General features: G+C 40.6%; 1 protein-coding gene across 3 annotated transcripts in view; it reads left to right on the top strand.

Annotated features, from left to right (window-relative positions):
• The window catches only part of TKFC (triokinase and FMN cyclase), a 574,388-nt gene that overhangs the window by 248,629 nt on the left and 304,902 nt on the right, over nt 1-20,857 (top strand). For all 3 annotated transcript variants that reach the window (XM_044059497.1, XM_044059496.1, XM_044059495.1), the window contains exon 7: nt 10,265-10,354. In XM_044059497.1, the coding sequence (XP_043915432.1) occupies nt 10,265-10,354 (90 nt within the window). The remainder of the gene's footprint in view (nt 1-10,264; nt 10,355-20,857) is intronic.

Raw genomic sequence — 20,857 nt, 5'->3', positions numbered from 1 at the left:
GTCCCATTACCTGGTTATTTCACCCCATTTACCATAAACACTAATGTGTGCATACTGCTTTACTTCTTCAATGATTATTTGGATTTTATTTTTACATTTATAGCACAACAATGCACAAACACTAATAGACATCTGCTAAACAAAGCAATACTGTCTCACAATGAAAATAGACTTGGCATTAAAACTTCTCTGCCTTTGACACTCACATTCATTGAAACCCACACTACATCCAAAGAAAATGCATCTGGCCAGTGATGGATAAAGATTACCTTAGGGCTGTTTTCAAATTATTGGCCCCTTGCACACAAAACAAGAAACATACATGTGTTCTTTTCTTTGATACATCTTCCTGACTTTATTAAATTACATTCCTTGTATAATACAGCACACTTGTTAGACAGAGCGCATCTTAAATTTATTGTTTGAACATTTTTCCAGTAGGCTGTACTGTAGGCAATGAAACAAAATGCATGAACCAATAATGACAAAACTGCCAAATTCAGAACATTTCCATCATAAAAGTCTACTTCCACACCCACATTATAAATAGAATGACAGTAGTGTAAGCCATAGGCATCTTGCACAGCTTCTCACACTTATTTTTAATTTCAGTTTTTTTTTGGGGGTGGAACAAAAGGACAAAAACCAGGGACACACTTTAAACGTTGCTTTTATAATTTTGGAAAGTTGCTAGAATAAAATGTTGTGTTACCACCATGCATTTCACTGGCAAGTCTTGATCCCAGGAACCTATGCACTACAGTCAGAGCAACATACCACTATGCAAAATCAGCAGTTTCCTGAAAAATAGGAAGACTGAAACTTAATGGCTATCATTTAATGAATTCAGTTCTCACGTCTCACCATAGCTCTCAACCTCTTACCACAAAAAATCTGGACAAAGCCAATAATGGGGGAATACAAATTCAGTTCTCACTTCTCATCATTGCTCTCCACTCTTGACACAAAAAACCTGGACAAAGCTCACAAGTGGTGGTGGCTAGGGACTTTAGGCTCTTTTCACCTGTACCCAAGGTACAGGGTTTGAGCCTGAGTACCTGTAGCCACCAGGTGTATTAAATGTGGGCATTTTCACACAGACACGCACCTTCATTCTGTCTGGCCGTTCCCACACACACCTTCATTCTGTCTGGCCATTCCCGCAGGTCCGATTCCTGTTCCCCAAACATAAATAATCCATTAGAATCCAGAGCATTTTTCCGGTTAAATTATGAAGGAGTGCAGGAAGATCATCAGATGTATCATACGATTCATGAAATCCAGGAATACCACAGTGGTAAGAACCATATATGTTTTCTTAATTAGACTGTAAACTGGTAACCAAACTAAAATGCATATGCATGCGGATTATGCCAACTGTGTATGCTTTCCACACTGTTGAAAATGACAGGAATGGAAGGAAGCAGAGGACATTTACAAAAATAACTAACATGAAGGTATTGTCATAAGAGGAAATAACATTAATAGGAGTAGTATAAGCAGCCTACAGATATAGACATTTGAATCTGATTCAATTAAATAAGGCTGCACACCATCCTTTTGTGTGGGAATTTGATCCAGGTGTACAGTGGCCATTGCCATTCCTGTCTGAACATAATCCATTTGTTTGTTGCCATTCTCACTCACATTTGAGCAGCCAGGCCAGCCAGAAATGCGTGAGCTCCTTGAGCTCAATTCCAACAGGCTGGTAGCCCTGACAGAACTGATGTCATCGTGCACGTGATAACATCAGCTCAAACAGCGCAAAAAATAAAAAACGAAAGAAAAAACTTGGAAATGAAGGGGTGCTACTCGGGAATCATGGCACCCCTTCATTTGGACCCCAAACCTCGATAAAAACCGAGTAATTTGGTGCATTTGGGAGGTATGCAGAGCACCTGGAGAAACCCCCAAATGACCACATGGAGGACATGCAGACACTGCACAGAAGGCACTCCAGCCGAGGATCAAACTTGGAAACCTCTTACTGTGAGGTGGCAATGCTAACCGCTGCACCACCACAGCCACCCAGGTTAGTTTAGTTTTAAAAATAAAAATAGAATAACTGTACATGTAAATTAAAGCATGAGAGTATAGAAAAAGTGTTTTTGACCTTTGGAAGGTACAGAACCCTTCTCATAAGCACTTTTCACATCAAAGTTTGAAAACCCAAAGGTTTTAATATTTGACACACTAGATGTAATTATATATGAACTTAATACAGTGGAAGTAGTACCTTTTTATCTGGTCATGCCACTGTGTAGCTCGCTAAAAGGGGAAGCTATAACAGATTTTTTTTTTATGTATTTTATTTTTAGTCTATTTATTTTTTTTTACTGGCATAATGCACTGATCACAATAGAAAATCCTTGGTCCTGTCCTCTTTAACATTCTCACCAACACCATCCACACATCCATACAGCAGGCCTCCCTAATATAGTACGCAGATAACTACACACTCGTTTATCTGACAACATGGCACACCTCCAAAACATTACTGAGGAAGCTTTAACAGCAACTGAAACATGGCTTTGTAGCTCACAACTCGTGCTCATCCTTATATAAAAAAAAAAAAAAAAAAAAAAAGAAACTACCACTGTTTCCCCCAAATTCCTTTCCCATGGGAAAAAATGAGAAACTACTAATTTTTCCCCCAAATTCCTTTCCCATGGGGGAAAAAAATTTTAAAGTCCCATCTCTTGTTAATGCCATCGAAGTCACTTCTTATAGCAAATTATTAGGGATGATAGTGAATGGTAATCTTAAATTTGACCTGCATATACAGAATTGCATAAGAAAAATTCATGAAAAAACTAGGGATGCTTTATAGAGCCAAAAACCTTCTAACCGACACTTGCCACTACTTATCTCCTCTGTACACTCCTTTATGGCACTCAGGCATTACAAAAATCAAAACTTGAACACAATGGTGTAACAAAGTTGCTAAGGTTGTAGTAAATACCCCTTTCAGAACCCAACACCGTATAGCACTAAATTGATTAGAACTACCTATCAGCTAACATATACATAGCTTCTTACCACCTATAAAGTTATCCAAAACCTATCTGCTTGTCCAGCAGTAAATAACATTCTACACAACTGTGTTCCCAATTGGTCTTTATGATCCAGTGACCAAAAACATCTCTCTGTTCAGAAACTGATACAATTTACTGGGCATTGTCTGTACTCATACCCTGTTGCAAAGGCCTGGAACTCCTTATCTCTGTTCATCAGGTTACCAAAACCACTCTGAAAGACTTCCTAGCCAAAACCTGGTTCTGTTCTTGCTCCACCCAGGATTAAACTGTATTATTAAATGTGAACAAAGACCTATTCATACCTTACACCTCCTTTCTCTCCCTTCTTCACTCACTTCCTTCAATCATTTTCTCTCTCCTGGCTTTCTCACTAAATCAAGACTGTTTTTCTCTTTCTTTGTATTGCAATTCCTGTCTGTATTATACTAGTTTAACCTTTAATTTCTATGTGAACTGGCTAAAATGTCTATAATTATTAAATAGTTATATAACTTGTATCTGTTCTTAAGCAACATTGTCATATTCCGTCTAATTTGGTATAATTATTTAAACTGTAGTTGCTTTTTGTATTATTTTTAAAGACTGTAGAATTATTAGTCTTAAAATGTTTTCTAATACTTTGGAGCTTTTCAGCTTCGCCTTCTCTGAAAATGGGATCCTACCCAGTTAGAATTTTCTGGTAATCAAATGTCAGTAAATAAATAAATAAACCATTTTCTGGCACAACCCAGGTTGAAAGATGTATACACATGAGCAGGGACTTGAACTCTGGACCCTCAGATTAAAAGATTGATGCCAACCCACAGAGGTATTCGGACATATAAGGAAAGACTTGAGTTTTTGTGGGGACATGAGATTACAACTATGCGAACTTGTTAACAGAACATTTTTATTCATCTTCTGGAATTTTTGTGTTTTGCATTCTGCCCATTGCAGTTGCCCCTTCATGTGCTACCATTAACACTCCTCCTTTAATGGTTAATGTGCTTTGAAACTCCTGCAGGAGACCTGCCTCTTCTCCTTGCACTCTCAGCCACCTAGTGTATTTTCCCCCACCTTAACAACTCTTTACTGCTTCATATGTTGAGCCACACACAGTCGTATGATTCTGCACTGTACCTCCACCCAAGACAGAGGCTTCCCTTTCCAAGGAATGTAGGCTTATTTTACGCCATTGCTGTGTGCCCAATGCTGGCTTAGAGAGATACCTTATTGGATGCTAAAGAAGACTGTTGAGGTACCAGAAGACATTTTCTGTGTCCAAGTTCAGAATTCACAAGAAGAGACCACCTCTTCATTTTCTTAGTTATCTCTTTCCAGAAAGTTAAGATGAAAGACATCCTCTGCATAGCACAATACATTGCTACCATTTCTTCATCCACCTCTGCTGCCTTTGTGGATAATTTCTCAGACATCCCTTCCCACCATGGACAGAAGGTGGTGAAGGTACTTAATCCTTTCTATCACTGAGCAGATTTCCAGCAACAGTGACCAATTGCCAAAACACTTTCTCTTTTACAGATGTCTCTTTCTTTCTTGAAACTCTACATTATTTTTACTTGGTAGTTCTTTTGGCAGCTCACTGCAGTACTCCTGCTCTCTGTATGAAGTAATACTTCCTTACATCCATCTCCTTGCACTTGCCACTAGTGCTGCCTTCTTTTCCTTCTATCCTTTCTACTGAGAAACAAATGCCACATATTCCCCTAAATAAATAAAGGGCTTCCATATCTTATACCATTCTTTACATTTATTGAGTGCGCACATTCCCAAATTTTCCTGTTACCAGAATCCTTTCAAATCCAGTGTATTCTTAATGAGTTCTGCTGTACCCCCTGCTCTTGATGTAACTCATTTGTCTCTGTACTGTCTCACCAGCAGCTGTGTCCTCATCACTGTTTCTTATATAGGAAGAACATCTCCTGCATTCCTTTATTCCAGTATCATGTCTGTGGATCAAAATATTTCCTAACCTCTGTCCCTGCCAATTTGGCATTGTTGTTGTTGATGGTTTGTTCTTGGGGTGAATATATCTTATTTTTTTTCTTCCAATGTATTCTGAAGGGTCATACTGCCAGTGTTTTTTATACTTCTCATTGGTGTTATGTCCAGAATTCCTCAGCTTGCCTTTCCCTACATTGAACATTAGGTACATCTGTTGACAAACCCCACTGTGCATCTTTAGGTTCTCTATGCATTCTAGTTTCCCTGCAAGTTGTCACTGTACTAATTTTGGTGTCATTGATGTACAGATTTTGTGCAAATGCTCTCTCTATCACAAGTTGATTGAATAGCTATGGTCACATTACTAATATGTGCAAAACCTTGCCTGTCTCCTTCCTTTCCTAGAAGCATGCCTCGTTATGGTCACTCCCTGCTTCCTTCCCATTCTTCAGTTTGTTTCCCACTTTATCAACCAGACTCCTCCTCTCCCTTCTGCCTTGAACTTCTCATTGGTCTGATGTGTAGTCTAACACTGAATGTTTAGCTGAAGGCAGATCACATCCACATTTCCCTATGTTCAGCTCTGCCAGAACTTGATGAGATTCAAATGGTCATCTGCTATGCCTTAAAATGTTGCAAGTTCAGCCTGTCTAACTCTCTGAAATATTTTCCAGCATACTGATGAATTACTAACTATTCTATAGTTGTCTGAGTCCTTCTTTGAACCTCCCATTTAAAGGGTTTCTCCAGGACCTTCCTTTAATCTTGTAAGCCTCACCCTTTTATTCCAAAGATAAGTTATACAAGTATGTCTGCTAGCATTCCTTCCATCACATCTGCCAATTCCTTGAGGACTGTTGGATGCATTTCTGTCAACCCTTTTGCCTTGCCACTTGTTTCCCTACCTCTTTCTTGCCATCCTCCCAGTCCATTCATCCATTGTACTTTCGCTTCTACCAATATTGGCATCCATCCTTTCTTTCATTAGTTCTTCTTTCGGCTTTTCCCGGTTAGGGGTCACCACAGCGGAACTCCGGTCCGCTGATGGTTGGCAGTAGATTTTTACGGGTGCCGAGGTGCCAGCTTAACGCCCAAACTTCAACGAAGGCACGCCCATTCTATGCATGTCTTTCGAACAACACTCGACCGCGGGGAGGACATGCAAACTCCAGACAGAAGGCGCTCCAGCCGAGAATCAAACGGGATAACCTCTTGCTGTGAGGCAACAACGCTAACACTGCACCACCACAGCTTATACCATTTCTTTCATTAGTATTAGTGTGAAGAATTTTTCAGTCTTTCCCCTGCACCTTCATATCATGGCATCCTCTCAGATCGATAACCCCTGTAATTCCAGTCTTATTTTCCTTCTGTCTCGCATACAAAAGATTGTTTTCTGTGTCTCCTTTACCAGTCTTGTCATTTTTTTCCATCTAAGCTTTTTGCTGTCTTTAAAACCCTTTTTATAAAACAGGGTCAGGCTCGAAGCAGCCCTCAAATGAGTACATCCTACTTCACTAAATTGCTAGCTGCAGTCACTACATTCCTTTTTCGATTTGGAAGCTTTGGCCCTCAGCCCAATATGCTAGTCCTCATGCAGCAGTCCTAACTGTTTGAGATTCTTATTGTAAAGTAAATAAAATGAAAGTAAAACCATTGTTTTAATAATAATAATAATAAAAATAATAATAATACTGTTGCACAGTGACAAGGAATGCTGTTGGCTGTTTGAATCTGTCAGAAGAAGCCTTCATTTTTTATGCTGGTGGACTTTTGATGCATTGAGAGCCATCCCATGACAACTGTTTGAAGTTTGCTGTTTGGGGATATCTAAGGATAAAGCTGGTTACTTTTGGACCTACTGATGAAAAGCCCAAAGGAAATGTTTCTCTTAAGATGCTTTCACCCCTTCTGAAATCACCATACTGTGGCATGATCTTTGCAATTCCCACATGCGTAGCACAATACCATTTGCAGTTCCTTCCTTTAGCATGTAATTTCACTTCTTTTCTGAAAAAAAAACCAGTTTAACTTGGATAGCAGATTTTGGGACATTTCTTACAGCTGTCTTACTCTGTATTTTTCAGGGAGGTAAGTAACACATTTGGTTTCTTCATGCATATTCCTTGGAAGAGGAGTAGGTTAACATTTTACTCTGCTATACTTTTCTGAAAAGGAATTGTTATAAATTTAAAAAAAACAAGATTTCTATGTTTAATCAAAGAAATTGCTCTTGTCTGCTTTTTTTAGGGTTGCTAACTCCCCCCCCCTAACTGCCTACTGACAGTTCCTGCTATTAGGTTTTTCTCTTTGCATGGCCCTAATCCTGCTCCATGTGGGCTGATATGGGCACCTAGGGGACCTCCTCTGCTCTCCCAGTGGCAAGTGTGCCCCCTTGGAGCTGCCATAACCAGCTTGAGATCACTAAGTCTTTGTCATTTTGTCTTACAGCTACTGTGAATTTGTATGTCACTGCTTTGATTGGAGCAGTCAGCTAACTGCAACCCCATCTCTCTTCCCCCCAAAGATGGGAGACGCAGTGGAAGTCACTCGCTCCCACCCCCAACCATGCTCTTCTTTTAAGTGTTGCTAATATATAGTCCCATGATTTGCTGTCCACCCTTTACCCCACCAAATTTAATGGCTACATATACAATGCTTCTGTTTTATAGTTAGTTGTCATGCTAGAGGCAGTTTAAGGAAATTGTAAATATTGTGCCTAATGCATAGGTTCATAGGTTATTACTAGGGTAATGGCACAAGAGCCTTTACAAACCTAACCAATAATATTTAGGATATGACAATATTATGTCTTAATTCCCAGATATGGGATGGGATGGGGTGGTGTCAGGGTAGTGTGTCTTTTGGGTGTTAGAGCCCTGAGTCATTTTACAGACTGCCTTTGTCCATAAGGGACATGGGCAGTACCCCAGGAGTGAATTTATGGTTCTCCATCCATTTATCCAAATTCTTTTTGAAGAGAGTGAGGGACAGACTTTTTTTTTTAATGAAGATGAGAAGTTTATTCCATAGATGAGGTAGCCTTTGGAATATGAATCGGTCTGTCCAGCAAGTTCTGTTAGGGTCACAATTAAGCTTCAGGTTCATGGAACATGTAATCCTTGTATATTTTTTTCTTGGGAATATGTAACATTTTCATCAGGTCTGGATCAGCAAATGCCTTGTAGGTCAGGTGTAAGTCCCCTCTCAATAAACTGTATGAGACTGAGTAAAGTGATAGGATCTTTAGTCAGTCTGCATAATACATGTGTTTTACATTTGCATTTTTTTAGTGAGAAACCTCTGGTGCTGCTCCAATTGGTTTAAGTGCCTGTTTAGGTACATGCAGTAGGGAGCATTGTACTTTATTATGGGCCTGATGAGGGCCGGGTACAATGGCACTGTGACTCCTTTGACCTTGATGCCATGCCTTTACTTATAAGTTGAGCCACACAGAAGGATTTCCTCACTACTGTAGCTACCTGGTGGTTATAGTTTAGGTTGGTATCTATCTGTATTCCTAGGTCCCTCACCATTGGGTCTACATTTAGGGGTGTGCTATCAATATTACAATTTGCAGGGATATCTGATTTACCAAAGGGTATGAGTACACATTTTTTAGCATTTAGCCTCAGACCATGGTTTTGGCACCAGTCGTTTGCCATTTTTACGACTGTTTGTATTAAAATCTATTGTATAAGATGTTTATTGTTACTTTTTGGTGAAAATGTTATCCTAAACAAACGTGGAAAACTATAGCAATCGCTTGGAAGTGATGAGGACACGAAGACAGTTAAGCATTTGGATACTATTTTTCCTGATATATAGCTTACATTTAACTGAATCTTGTTCTTGTTAATTCCTGTAGTATTATGTAGGAACAAAAAAAAAATGTGCAATTAAACATTTTTGCTGCAGGAGATGACAGGTGCAACTGAAAGACACATAAAGCGCAAATATTTTACTCCTTTTTCTATTTATGATGTGCAGACTTGAAGAGGACTGGAAGAAGACTGGGTACATTAGACTGATTAGCTAGTTATTGTCACATTTCACAGGTCTGTATTATATACTCGAAGTTTCAAAACTTCGACACTCATATGATTGACACCGTATGAATGAAGTTTGAAACATTGAATATATAATAAAAAAGAAAAAAGAAAAACTTACCGAAATGCTCTGAGCAGGGAGGCAAGCGCCCCTGCACCCCCCACACCCCCGCTACTTAGATATACCAACTCCAAGATTGCACTTCAGTGCAGAAAAGGGAAATCTTCCCATTCTGCGGCATACAGAGCCATTTGTTTTAACCTTCGAAGTTCGATCATATGGTGTCGGCCATGTGACATTCGAACATTCGAGGCTATAATAGGAACCCCATTTCACACCACCCTGGTTGCTTATTACAACAAACAAAAGATTATTCTGACAACATCTACTGCTGAGATGGTAAAAATCAAGATGAAGCCATGTTTGACGAAATGAATTTCAGACGTGAGTTTGAAATCTTAATTATTCAGAGTGCTTGACAAGTACTCTGGATTTCCTGACACAAACCCTAAATTCCTGACTTTGAAGGAAAGTATATTTGACAGATGGCAGCCTTAGCTTTTCTGTAATCATAGGAACATAGGAATAATACTAGGCAATCTATCAAAAGGACCATAAGAGACCTGTCCATATATACATTTTTAAGTAGGCAAACTTAAAAATTCTTGCTAGCCTTTATGTGTAATTAGTAGCACCCTCCTTCCAAATTTATCAGGACCATGCATGATAACTCTGTTGTAAATGTGTCTGCCCATTCAGTCAGGGCAGGAAAAGTAGTACGTTGCTTGACCTGTTCTGAGAAGTTATTCTGTAGGCTGGGAATATGTTGAGTTAGGAACCTCTCCTACCTGCAAGTCTTGTTTGTTTAATGATGTAAATTTAGATCTCTAGCATGGATGGTTGTATAGCCACTGGTTTTGTGAAGGAACAACAGATCAAATAGGATTGTCTCTCTCATTGCTGGAAAAGTAAAACACTGGTCATCCTGGAGCAGCTGGTAAGTTACTGAGTATGTGGAGAGTTGGTTGTACTAATCTACTGGATTAGTTGAATGGTTTAATGCCTTTATTTATTTATGTATTGTTAAAAATCATTGGGGCATTTCTAGTTGGTTAGTATGTTTGGATTTGTACATACCAGATGGGAGGCATTGTATACTTGGCTTTGTTTCTTGCTTGGATCAGTATAGACATGTCAGTTGCTGGGTCAGACTTATTTCTTTGTTTTTTCAGGCACAATGGGGGTGAGCCTGTCCCCTTGCAGTGTTCCAGGAGCCAAACCAACTTTTCACCTTGCAGAAGATGAGCTTGAACTTGGCCTTGGTAAGCAGACCTACATTTAAGTTTCTAAGTGAGTAAAATTATAATTCAATTTCAGTGTTATGATAAATCTTTCTGGGTTCATAATAAATTAAAGTACCAGCTTATAGAGACCAGATGGCATAATGGTTAAAGTCTTCGACTCCCACGCCCAACGTACAAGGTTTGATCCTGACCTCCGACCAGTGCCTTTTTGGAGTTTGCACGTCCTCCCTGTGTCTCTCTGGGGTTTCTCCCATGTCCGAGAAACATGCTGAGTGTTTCTATCTCAAACTCACCAATGAATGGAGCTTTGGGCAGCAGCACAGACTCTACATGGTGCCCTATAGGGGGAAGAGTTGTACAGACCAATTGCTTTGGGCATCTACTGTGATGGGCAGTATCCTCAAGATAGGAGACCATGGATCACAGACTGCATGCTGTGGCAGGGCTAGCCACTCAACAGTGTAAAATATGGCCCTAGGTGATTCGGTCATGTTGACTAATGTCTTCAAAATGGGCATGGGTAGTTACCAGAGATAAATAGGTTGAGGACCCGGCCTACTGTGACCTATGCCAGGGACCCTTGCTAACGGTGGGAGGGGCAGTGTATGCCCACCATAAAACCCAGCAGCCCTGGGTCAATAAGCTACTGGCCGACCTGGGTTACCTCTGTTGAGCGAAAGTTGGATATAAAACCAACCAACCTGCCAAACATGAACTGAGAATTGCTACGCTTAATATAGGTTCACTGACAGGGTGCAGCTTGGAAGTGGATGACCTGATGATATGGAGGAGGTTGGACATTCTATGTATCTAAGAGATAAGATGGAAAGGCAGTGCAGCAAAGCCACTTAGCTTGGGATCCAGACTCTACTTACTCAGGAGGGGGCAGGCTAGAAATGGTGTAGGAATTGTGGTGAGAGAGAGGCTTCAGAAGACAATGAGGGATATCATCAGAATTAATGACAGACTCATGGCAGTCGGACTCCAGCGTAATGATAGGGCAGTATTCATAATCTCAGCCTATGCACCACAGCAGGGTTGTGATAGTGAGGAAAAGAGTGCATTTAGACAGCAGTTGCAGGACCTACTAGATAAAGCAGGACAACATGAATTGGTGTTGATAATGGGTGACTTGAATGCACATATTGGGACAGACAGAACAGGACATGAGGACTGCCTGGGTCCACATGGGTGGGGCAACAGGAATAAAGAAGGAGAAGCCATTCTACACTTCTGTCTGGCAAATGGCTTGATAGTAGCCAGCACATGGTTCAAAGAGAGGGACAGTCACAAGATCAGATACAAGAGTAGCCAGCATGCAACTTAGGTAGACTTTCTCCTAGTAAGGAAAAGGCACTGGGGTAGAATCCATGATTTCTAAGTCATCTCCAACGAAACAATCAGTCCACAGCATAAACCACTAGTTGCCACAGTCAGCTGCAAGCAGTGGTCAGAGAAAGCTCTAACATCAGCAGAGACCAAGCTGAAGACCTGGAAGTTGACTGCAGAGAAAGTACAACAGTTCAAGGAATTACTCAGAGCTCTAGCACCCCAATAACAGGAGGAAACAGGTGGAGTTGAACAAGAATGGCAACACCTAAAAACAGCATGTGTTAGATCTACAGAAAAGATACGTTGCTTAGCCAGGTATGGAAATAAGGTACATAAGGAAAGCTGGTGGTGGAATGCAGAAGTCCAGGAAGCCATCAAAAGAAAGGAGGAGTGGAGGAAGAAGTGGGGTATAGAAAAGACTGACCAGGCTAGGAAGGACTACTGGTTGGCTAACAAAGAAGCTTCAATAGCAAAGAATAGGGCACCGTAGGCACTCTACCAACTTCTGGAAAGTAACTCAGTAAGTGGCACAAAGAAACTATATCAGGTTGCAAGGCAAAGACAGAAAGATAAAGAAGATAGTCAGAAACCCTTTATAAGTGATGCCAGCAACAACCTGCTCACCAGTCCACAGGACATCAAAGGCAGATAGAAGGAGTATTTCCAGCAGCTTCTGAATGAAGAAAACCCCAGAGAAAATGTACTGCCCCAGGCACAGCCTACGATGAGAGAAGAAGAGGAGCCCACCCTAGAAGAAATAAGAACAGCACTAAGGAAAATGAAGTCAGGGAAAGCAGCAGGCTCAGATGAGGTCACAGCAGATATGATAAAGATGCTGGGTGAGCTAAGGGTGAAATGGCTCCTGAGGGTACTAATAGCAGTGTGGAGAGAAAGGCATATCCCAGATGACTGGAGAATAAGCATACTCATGCCAGTGTACAAGAACAAAAGGGGACATTCACAACTGTGGGCAGTACAGATGCATCAAACTCTTATCACACTGCATGAAAGTTCTGGAGAGGGTGATTGATAAATGGATATGCAGAGTAGTAGAGTAGTAGAATGTAAGATGGGAGATGAGCAGTTTGGAATCTGATCAGGATACAGCACAACTGACCTGATGTTTGCAGTGAGACAGATAGTTGAGAAGAAGGTAGAGACGAGGAGAGAGTCCAACTGGGCATTCCTAGACTTGGAGAAAACATGTGACAAAGTCTCAAGAAAGCTGATCTGGGCAGTACTGTTGTGGTTTAAAGTCCCAGAAACAGTGGTAGAATTAGTGCAGGCTATGTACAAGGACCCAATGACTCAAGTACAAACAGTGTTCTGCCTCACAGAGGGGTTATCAGTGGGAGTGGGTGTACATCATGGTTCAGCTCTGAGCCCACTGCTGTTCATACTGGTGATGGACTACATTAGCAGTCAGGTCGGAGGGGATAGATCAACAAAGTTGCTGTATGCAGACAATGTGGCATTACAGGCAGACTCTGAGTAGAAATTTAGCAAAGGATAGGAGAGTGGAATGCAAAGCTGAAGGCACATGGGATGGAACTAAGCACAGATAAGATGGTGGTAAAGGCAGCAAATTGGGGAAATCAGAAGAAGCTGAAAATAGAGATGGAAGGGAAGATAGTGAAACAGGTAAACAGCTTCAAGTATCTGGGAGGGGTGGTTGAGGAGAAGGGAAGTCAGAATGAAGAGGTCAAAGCTACAATCAGAGGGGTGGTAGCCAACTGGCATAGAGTGTCAGGTGTAGTCTATTACAGAAGAATGCCAAAGAAGCTGAAAAGTAAGGTGTGTAAGACAGTGGTGTGACCAGTACTACTGTATGGTACAGAAACCTGGGCAATAAAGGCAGAATAGTTGAAGAAGCTAGAGGTGATGGAAATGAAGTGCCTGAGAAGGGTGGTAGGATGCACACTGTGGGACAGATGAAGAAATGAGGACATAAGACCAAAAGCCAAAGTAGCTCCAATTGCAGAAAAGATCAAAGAGAACAGATTATGGTGGTTTGGATGCATGTACAGAAAAGCAGAAGACAATTTGATGAGGAAGATTTGGGACAGACAGGAAGAAGGTAAGAGGAAGCAAGGACATCCAGCAAAGAGGTGGATGGATTGTGTGAAAGAAGATCTGCAACAGTCAGGCATGAGTGTTGAAGAAGGCAGGAGTTTGGCACTGAATCGAGAGAGTTGGTGGCAGTTAACACAATACCACAACCCCATCTAGAAAAAAAAATGGGGAAAAGGGGGCTGATGTTGATGAATAAATTAAAGTACCATTTAATGTTCATTAGATCATTGTTGTTGAAGCTATTGCAAGATAGGATGCATCTTTCCAAGGATAGCATATGGCTGTCCAGTTTACAAAGCTTCATGCTCTTTCCTCACTCACCGCCTGTTCTTAGCATGAGAGCACATATTGGTGTAAAAAGGGTTGCACAGGCATGCCAAAACTCAGAACCTTCTTGGCATTAGTATGTTCACGCAGACTTTTGTTAACTTAGCTGCAAGTTATACCTGCAGATGGCTTCAGCTACAAATGAACATCAGGTAGATAAGTACCCCACTGAGGATCACATAGAGATTTTTCAAGAAATTGTCTTGTGCCTTTCAGAAAAGGCAAATGTTCTTTGGAAGGCAAAATTTCTATAAAGACACATTCTATTTTTTTTTTGTTTTTACCTTAGTGAAGGTTGCATCTGGTCATGTCAGATCTTTGTCTTTTACACCTGAAATAGTTAGGAGAAGGCTTAATGCTTGAAAAATGTTCTTTGTACCTTTTCTATGGCTAGTCCTATTATAAGTGACAAGGATAGTTCTGCCTTTGATAATGTTCACCCCCCCCCCAAAAAAAAAAAAAAAAGATTTGTAGGTCTTCACTTTGGCCTCAAAGGCACTAAATTCCCAAACACATATATAAAAATATCTTTTATTAATTTTTGCTAATATGCAGCAAACTTTGGGTAACCTTAGGTAACCTGCCTAACTCTGAGATTCAAACCAATCTGTTGGAAATGTTAACTCTGCTTCCCAAGTCACCAAACTGTCTATAAAGTGTGATTATTATGTTGTGGATGCTGTCTCAAGAACTGCTGGCATTTTTGGAGCTGGCATCCATAGGAGTGCTTATGCTAGGCTACAGAAATTACTATAAAATTTGAAATCTCATCTTTTAAATGCCCATCTTGGAAAGGCACGTGTTAACTGGTAATCTCTCTGTGGAGGTGCCTAAGAAACTGGAAGAGAGAAGCAAATTAATGCAAAGTGTGAAATAACTATTTTTATCTCCCATTCCCAAGTTCCAGCAAAAATATCCATCCAATCCAGGGGCTTTCTTTCAAAACTCTGTTAAATCCAACCAGCAAAAATCCTCCAAGCAGTAGTGTAAGAATAATTGGCAAGATGATGCTGAGAAGAAAGGAAATGAGTTACAAGGACCATCTTTTCAAAAGAAAAAACAGTGGTTATCTTTTCCTCCTCCCATCACTATCACCCACTTCCCTCTCCAGTCTTTTTTCCTCCTACCGCCCATCACCCACTTCCCTCTCCAGTCTTCTTTCCTCTTACCGCCCATCACCCACTTCCCTCTCCAGTCTTCTTTCCTCCTACCACCCATCACCCACTTCCCTCTCCAGACTTCTTTCCTCTTACTGCCCATCACCCACTTCCCTCTCCAGTCTTCTTTCCTCCTACCACCCATCACCCACTTCCCTCTCCAGTCTTCCAAGATTGCAAGCAGTTTCTGCCTTTGTCCTTCAGTTTGGAAATTGATAACTTCAGACTCTTTGGTGCTAAGCATCATGCAGCATGGTTAAAGGCTTTAATGGACATCCCCTCCCAGTCAGTCTGGAATTTCTGTCCCTCCAAAGAACCAAATTCATCTTTTCTTCTGCCTCAAATTATTTTAGAGCTTCTAACTCAAGGAGTAATAGAGCCAGATCACCCCATACACAGCAAGGAAAAGGTTTCTGTTCCCCAGAAAAGAATGCACTTGGAGTCCCATTTAAGGCTTTCCAAACTCAATACCTTTCTTCTTGTTCCAAAATTCAAAATGCTGCTCTTTCAACCCTCTTCCCCCTCCTGTCATCCAGTATTTCCTTGCCACCCTAGATCTCAAAGATGCCTGTTTGCACATTCTAGTGTACAAAAAACACAGTTGTTTTATTGAGATCATTTACCCTGGGACTGCATTTTCAGTTTACATCTGTATCCTTTGGTCTCTCTACTACCTCAGGAGTCTTCATATTGTCTTGCCCAGTCATAGCCTTTTGGCATAATGGTTAAGGTGTTTACATCCAATTCACAAATTACAAGGTTTGACAATGCCCCAATGGAGTTTGCATGCTCTTCTTGTGTCTTTGTGTGATTCCTCCCACCTCCTAAAAACATGCTGAGTGTTTCTACCTCAAATTCACCCAAGAGTGGTGTTGTGGGCAGCAGCAGCATAGACTCTGAATGGTGCCCCATAGGGGGAAGAGTTGTATGGATGAACTGTTTTGGGCATTAACCATGATGTGCAGTATCCTTTAGATATGAAAGCATGGATCACAGACTGTTAGCCATGTCAGGGTCAGCCACTCGATGGTATAACAGTTGGCTCTAGGTGACTGTTGAGCTGACTATCTGTACCCTTTGGTCCCTACTACCAACGGAGTCTTCAGAGTGCCTTGCCCCAGACATAGAATTTTGCAGACTGCAAAGCATTCACATGTACCCTTACCTGGACAATTACATTATTTCAGTATCTTACAGCCAAGACACTCACATCCCTTCATTTCCTAGTGTGGCTTCTCAACAGCATGGGCTTCAAACTAAATATAAGAAAGCCAGAATGTACTGCTCATTGCTCTGACTTTTGCTAGATGGGTATCTGAATTACATGTCCTTATGTCTACTGAACCCTTTCTGAACTTCCATAAGGACATTGTGAGTCTTAGAACCAACTCCTCCTTTGTGCTTTTACGTAAGTTTGTTTCAGAATTTTCCCTTAGCCATGCTATGTTCTATTCTAACCTTAAAAATAAATAAGGGAGAAAGGACAACCACAGACAACTAAGGTATTATCTTGACAAAACTTAAAGATTTTAGAAAATCTAGCTAACATTTTGTGCCCAAAGATGGTAAGAATATTGGTCAGGTAATATCTAAACAAACCATTTCTAGGTGGCTGTCACAGAGTATTTAGTTTTGTTACTTGAATCATGGCAAAAATTCTCCTCAAATTGTCAAGGCTCATTCTGCCAGTGCAGTGTCCACTTTTGAAGTGTTTTGGAAAAGGGGGGATTCTAGATAATTTCTGAAGCAGCTACTTAGTCCTCAGTTCACACTTTCATTAAGCATTGCAAGCTTGACTCAATTTCTAGAGCCAGAGCTGGTTTTGCTAGAGCAGTTCTTCAGGGAATTCTAGATTCTGGTCCGTTTCCACCCACCCTTTTTCTGAGCTTTGGCAAACACCTTATATTGTAATGATTACTGCAGTAATGATCTAATGAAGAACACAGTACAGTTGTGTAAGTTAACTTACAATAAAAGTGGATGTTTGACTAGATCACTGTTACATTACTTGCACCCTCCATCCACCCCTGTTTTCTGCATCTTTCCTAGCCATGGTAATGTATCTTTTTGCTTTTCTGACATGACTTTTCTTAAAGTTTTAGACTTCAGTCTCCTTTTTTGTGGCGAGAAATCTCTGAGGTTTGGCGCACCTGTTTGTCCCTCTTGAACCAGCACATACTGACATGCATTTTGTATGTGTCTATGAGACAGAGATATTACAAAGGCCCAAAAGTAGGGACGGATTTTAAATATTGATGGGAAACTTGGACAGTTGCTGGAATAATTGGATCTGATGGCATACGTTTTGTGAAGGATATGAAATCTGGATTCTGGGCCAAGCAAATAATGATGGTGGGACAAAGGCTGAAAAATAGGGACAGATTTTAAATATTGTTTTTATAAACTTAGAGTTTTGCTGGAATAACTGTAGCTGTGTTAGCATGTGTGTGAATGACACAGTAATATGGACACATTTTTAAATATTGCTTTTATAAACTTATAAAGCTGCTAGAATAACTGGATCTGTGTTAGCATGCATTTTATGTGTGGTTGGAATAACTGGATTTGTGTTAGCATGCATTCTTGTGTCAACAAAGACCCCAAACTGGGGGCAGGTTTTAAATACTATAGTTACAAAACTGAGAAAACTGCTGGAGTAACGGTCTGTATCAATGTGTTTTTTCTGTGTGTGAGAACAAAGACCCATTAATAGAGACAGATTTTAAATATTGCTCTTACTGTATAAACTTAGTTGCTGGAATAACCGGATCTGTGTTAGCATACATTTGTGTGTGATCAAAGACCCCAAAATAGGGGTTAATTTTAAATACTGCTGTTATAATCTGAATAAAAGTTGCCGGAATAGCTGGATCTGTGTTAACATGCATTTTCTGTGTGGTTGGTAGAAGAAATGGACCTGTGTTAGCATCCATTTTTGTGTGGTTGGTAGAAAAACTGGATTTGTGTTAGCATTCATTTTTGTGTATGAGCAGATCCAAACATAGCGGCTGATTTTAAATACCGCCGTTATAAACTGGAAAAGTTGCCGGAATAACTGGATTTGTGTTAACATGCATTTTCTGTGCGAGAACAAAGACCCAATGATGGATACAGATTTTAAATTTTCCTGTTATAAACTTAGAAATTTGCTGGAGTTGTCTCAGTGGTAGCATGCATTTTTATTTGTGTGTGAACATGCACAAGTTTTAAATATTTCTCTTAAATTAGAAAGTTGCTGGAATAACTGGATCTGGTTTAGTATGCTTTTTCTGTTTGTTAGAACAACCGGATTTGTGTTGGCATCCATTTTTGTGTGTGAGCAGACCCAAACATAGGGGCTCATTTTAAATACTGCTGCTTATAAGCTAGAAAAGTTGCAGGAATAACTGGATCTGTGTTAACATCCATTTTTTTTTATATTTTGCCAAATATTTTGGGTTTCTAATACCATGATGGGAATGGACCCCATTCCTGAGTCAAAGTATGATTAAAGTTCATGAAATTAATATTGTTTCAATCTTTGATGTCAGCCAGAAGTGCTCTTCACAGCACCTACAATGTGCCCAGTAATGACTCCTTCTGCAGTTTGTATGGAGTTACATGTATCACTAACCTATCTAAATATGATTGTAGATTCTTTTTTATAAGACCTGTTGCTCCTACTACTATTGGAACTGTCTGGGTATTTTTCTTCTACATTGCTCTCGTTTCTGCCTGCAAATCCTGATATTTTATGACTTTGTGTCTTTCTGTACGCAAGACACTGTAGTCACTGGTGTAGCAATTCCAATGATCAATGCTACTGTTGTGTTCTTTTCATGGACCATTGTATCTAGTTTTCTTGCATCTATATTTTGAACCGTTGGTAGTGGGTGATCCAGGGTGGGACAGGGCTTGCTATCCACATGTCCACTAAGGCTGTCTCTCCATTTGCTGCAGACAGGTAGGGGAAGCTGTGGCTGATTGTTTCTGCAGAGCCTAGGATGATTCTACACATACTTGTTAGGAAAGAAGTCCCTAGTTCCCTAACTGAATCCAGATTAGGGAAGAAGTCCCAAGTTTCCTAATTGAAGTCAGTCAAGGTATGGAACCTACTAGGTTTGTTAGGGCAGAGGTTCCTCTCAAAAAAAAAAAAAAAAAAAAAAAAAAAAGACTAGGAATGTGGTCCCTGTAGCTAAGGACCTCCATAAAGAATGGCAGATTTTACTCAGGGTCTTTCTAAGGCCCTCATGGCATGGAACCCCCCTTAAGGATTGTCAGTGCCTTCTCCTGTTGCTTTCTCTTTTAATCCCTCCAAGAGGCTTAAGGTTTCTGATTACTCTGATGATGACAAAGACTTGGATTGTGGGGAAGAGTCTCTGACTTATTCTTGCCATATCCATTCCCCTGTTGCCTTATGGTCAGATGCAGATGATACTCTCTCTCTTGCTAACCCTGTTGATGAACTTCACTTGGGGACACCATTGTGAAAACGATGGAGCATTTTCAGTGTGAGAGTTTTCAAATGGCTGAGATTCAGAAAAGATATTATGATCTCTCCCATGCCTTCTGCTGTACCTCCTGTGTTGGAAGCCCTCTTGGATACTTTTACTTCTGCTTCTCAGCCTTCAGTCTCTCAACCTCCTGCTTCTAAGAAACCTGGCAGGTTTTACAAGGTTCCTGAGACGCATTTTTTTTCTAAATAATCCTTCATCCAACCCTCCAGTGATTTCTCTCTGTTGACATGCCTTCTAAGTTGATCCCTTTCTCTAAGTTTTTATCTTCTTACAAGGTTAGTAGAGCTATAGACAGATATGGAAAAAAGTGTATACCTATGCTACCTTAGGTTTCCGAGCCATGAACTACCAGATCCATATGATCAGGTATGTTCTGGCTGTTCTTTCTAAGTTTGGGGGGAGTTCTAGCTGACATGTCTGATTCTAAAGCTAAAATTTCTGCCATTTCCTTATTAGGTCCTGCATTACTGGTAGGTTTCCATTCCATCAACTGCAGCTAAGATGATACTAATGCTGCCTCTGCTAGGGCAGGTCAATTATCAGGAGGTATTTCTGGCTTACATTGCAGTCTGTCCCTTAGTATATTAAGGCCAAGTTGTTGGACACTCCATTGAAGACCCAGAATGTATTTGGCTCTGCTGCTATGTAGGACCTTAAACAAATTTTCCTTTCGCCTATCCTAAGATTCAAAGGACCTACCCTTTTAAGACTCATTTTATGCATAGGTGCCATAAACATCCATTGAACGGCAAATGACCTTGTATTTCATGAGAAGCCTCCTCAGGATTCCAGACGTCAGAACTCTTCCTTCATGGACAAAACAACCTGTATTTGACAATCTTCCTTCTTTGCCCTTTGGCCAGATTCCTCTTTCTGTCAGGTTAACTCTGTCTTCCCCCATCTTGCAACAAATCACACAGACTCCTGAGTTCTTTCAGTCACACAAAATGGTTATTTCATGGTTTGGAAATCTCTTCTTCCTTTTTTCGGAGATGCCTAAGCTTTCTCCTTGCCAGCTACCTCACTTTTCTCCTATTCTTCAGGGCCTGTTAGCTTAAGGGCCTTTTCAGCCCATTCCTCTGTCCCAGAGGGAGAAGGGATTTTGTTCCTGAATGTTTTAAGGTCCTCATCTAGGA

Source organism: Protopterus annectens, chromosome 17.part0 (assembly GCF_019279795.1).
Source record: "Protopterus annectens isolate FY-2018-M chromosome 17.part0, PAN1.0, whole genome shotgun sequence".
Classification (NCBI taxonomy): Eukaryota; Metazoa; Chordata; order Ceratodontiformes; family Protopteridae; genus Protopterus; species Protopterus annectens.
The sequence above is the reverse complement of the archived record's forward strand: the minus strand, read 5'-3'. Positions and strand labels throughout refer to the sequence as shown.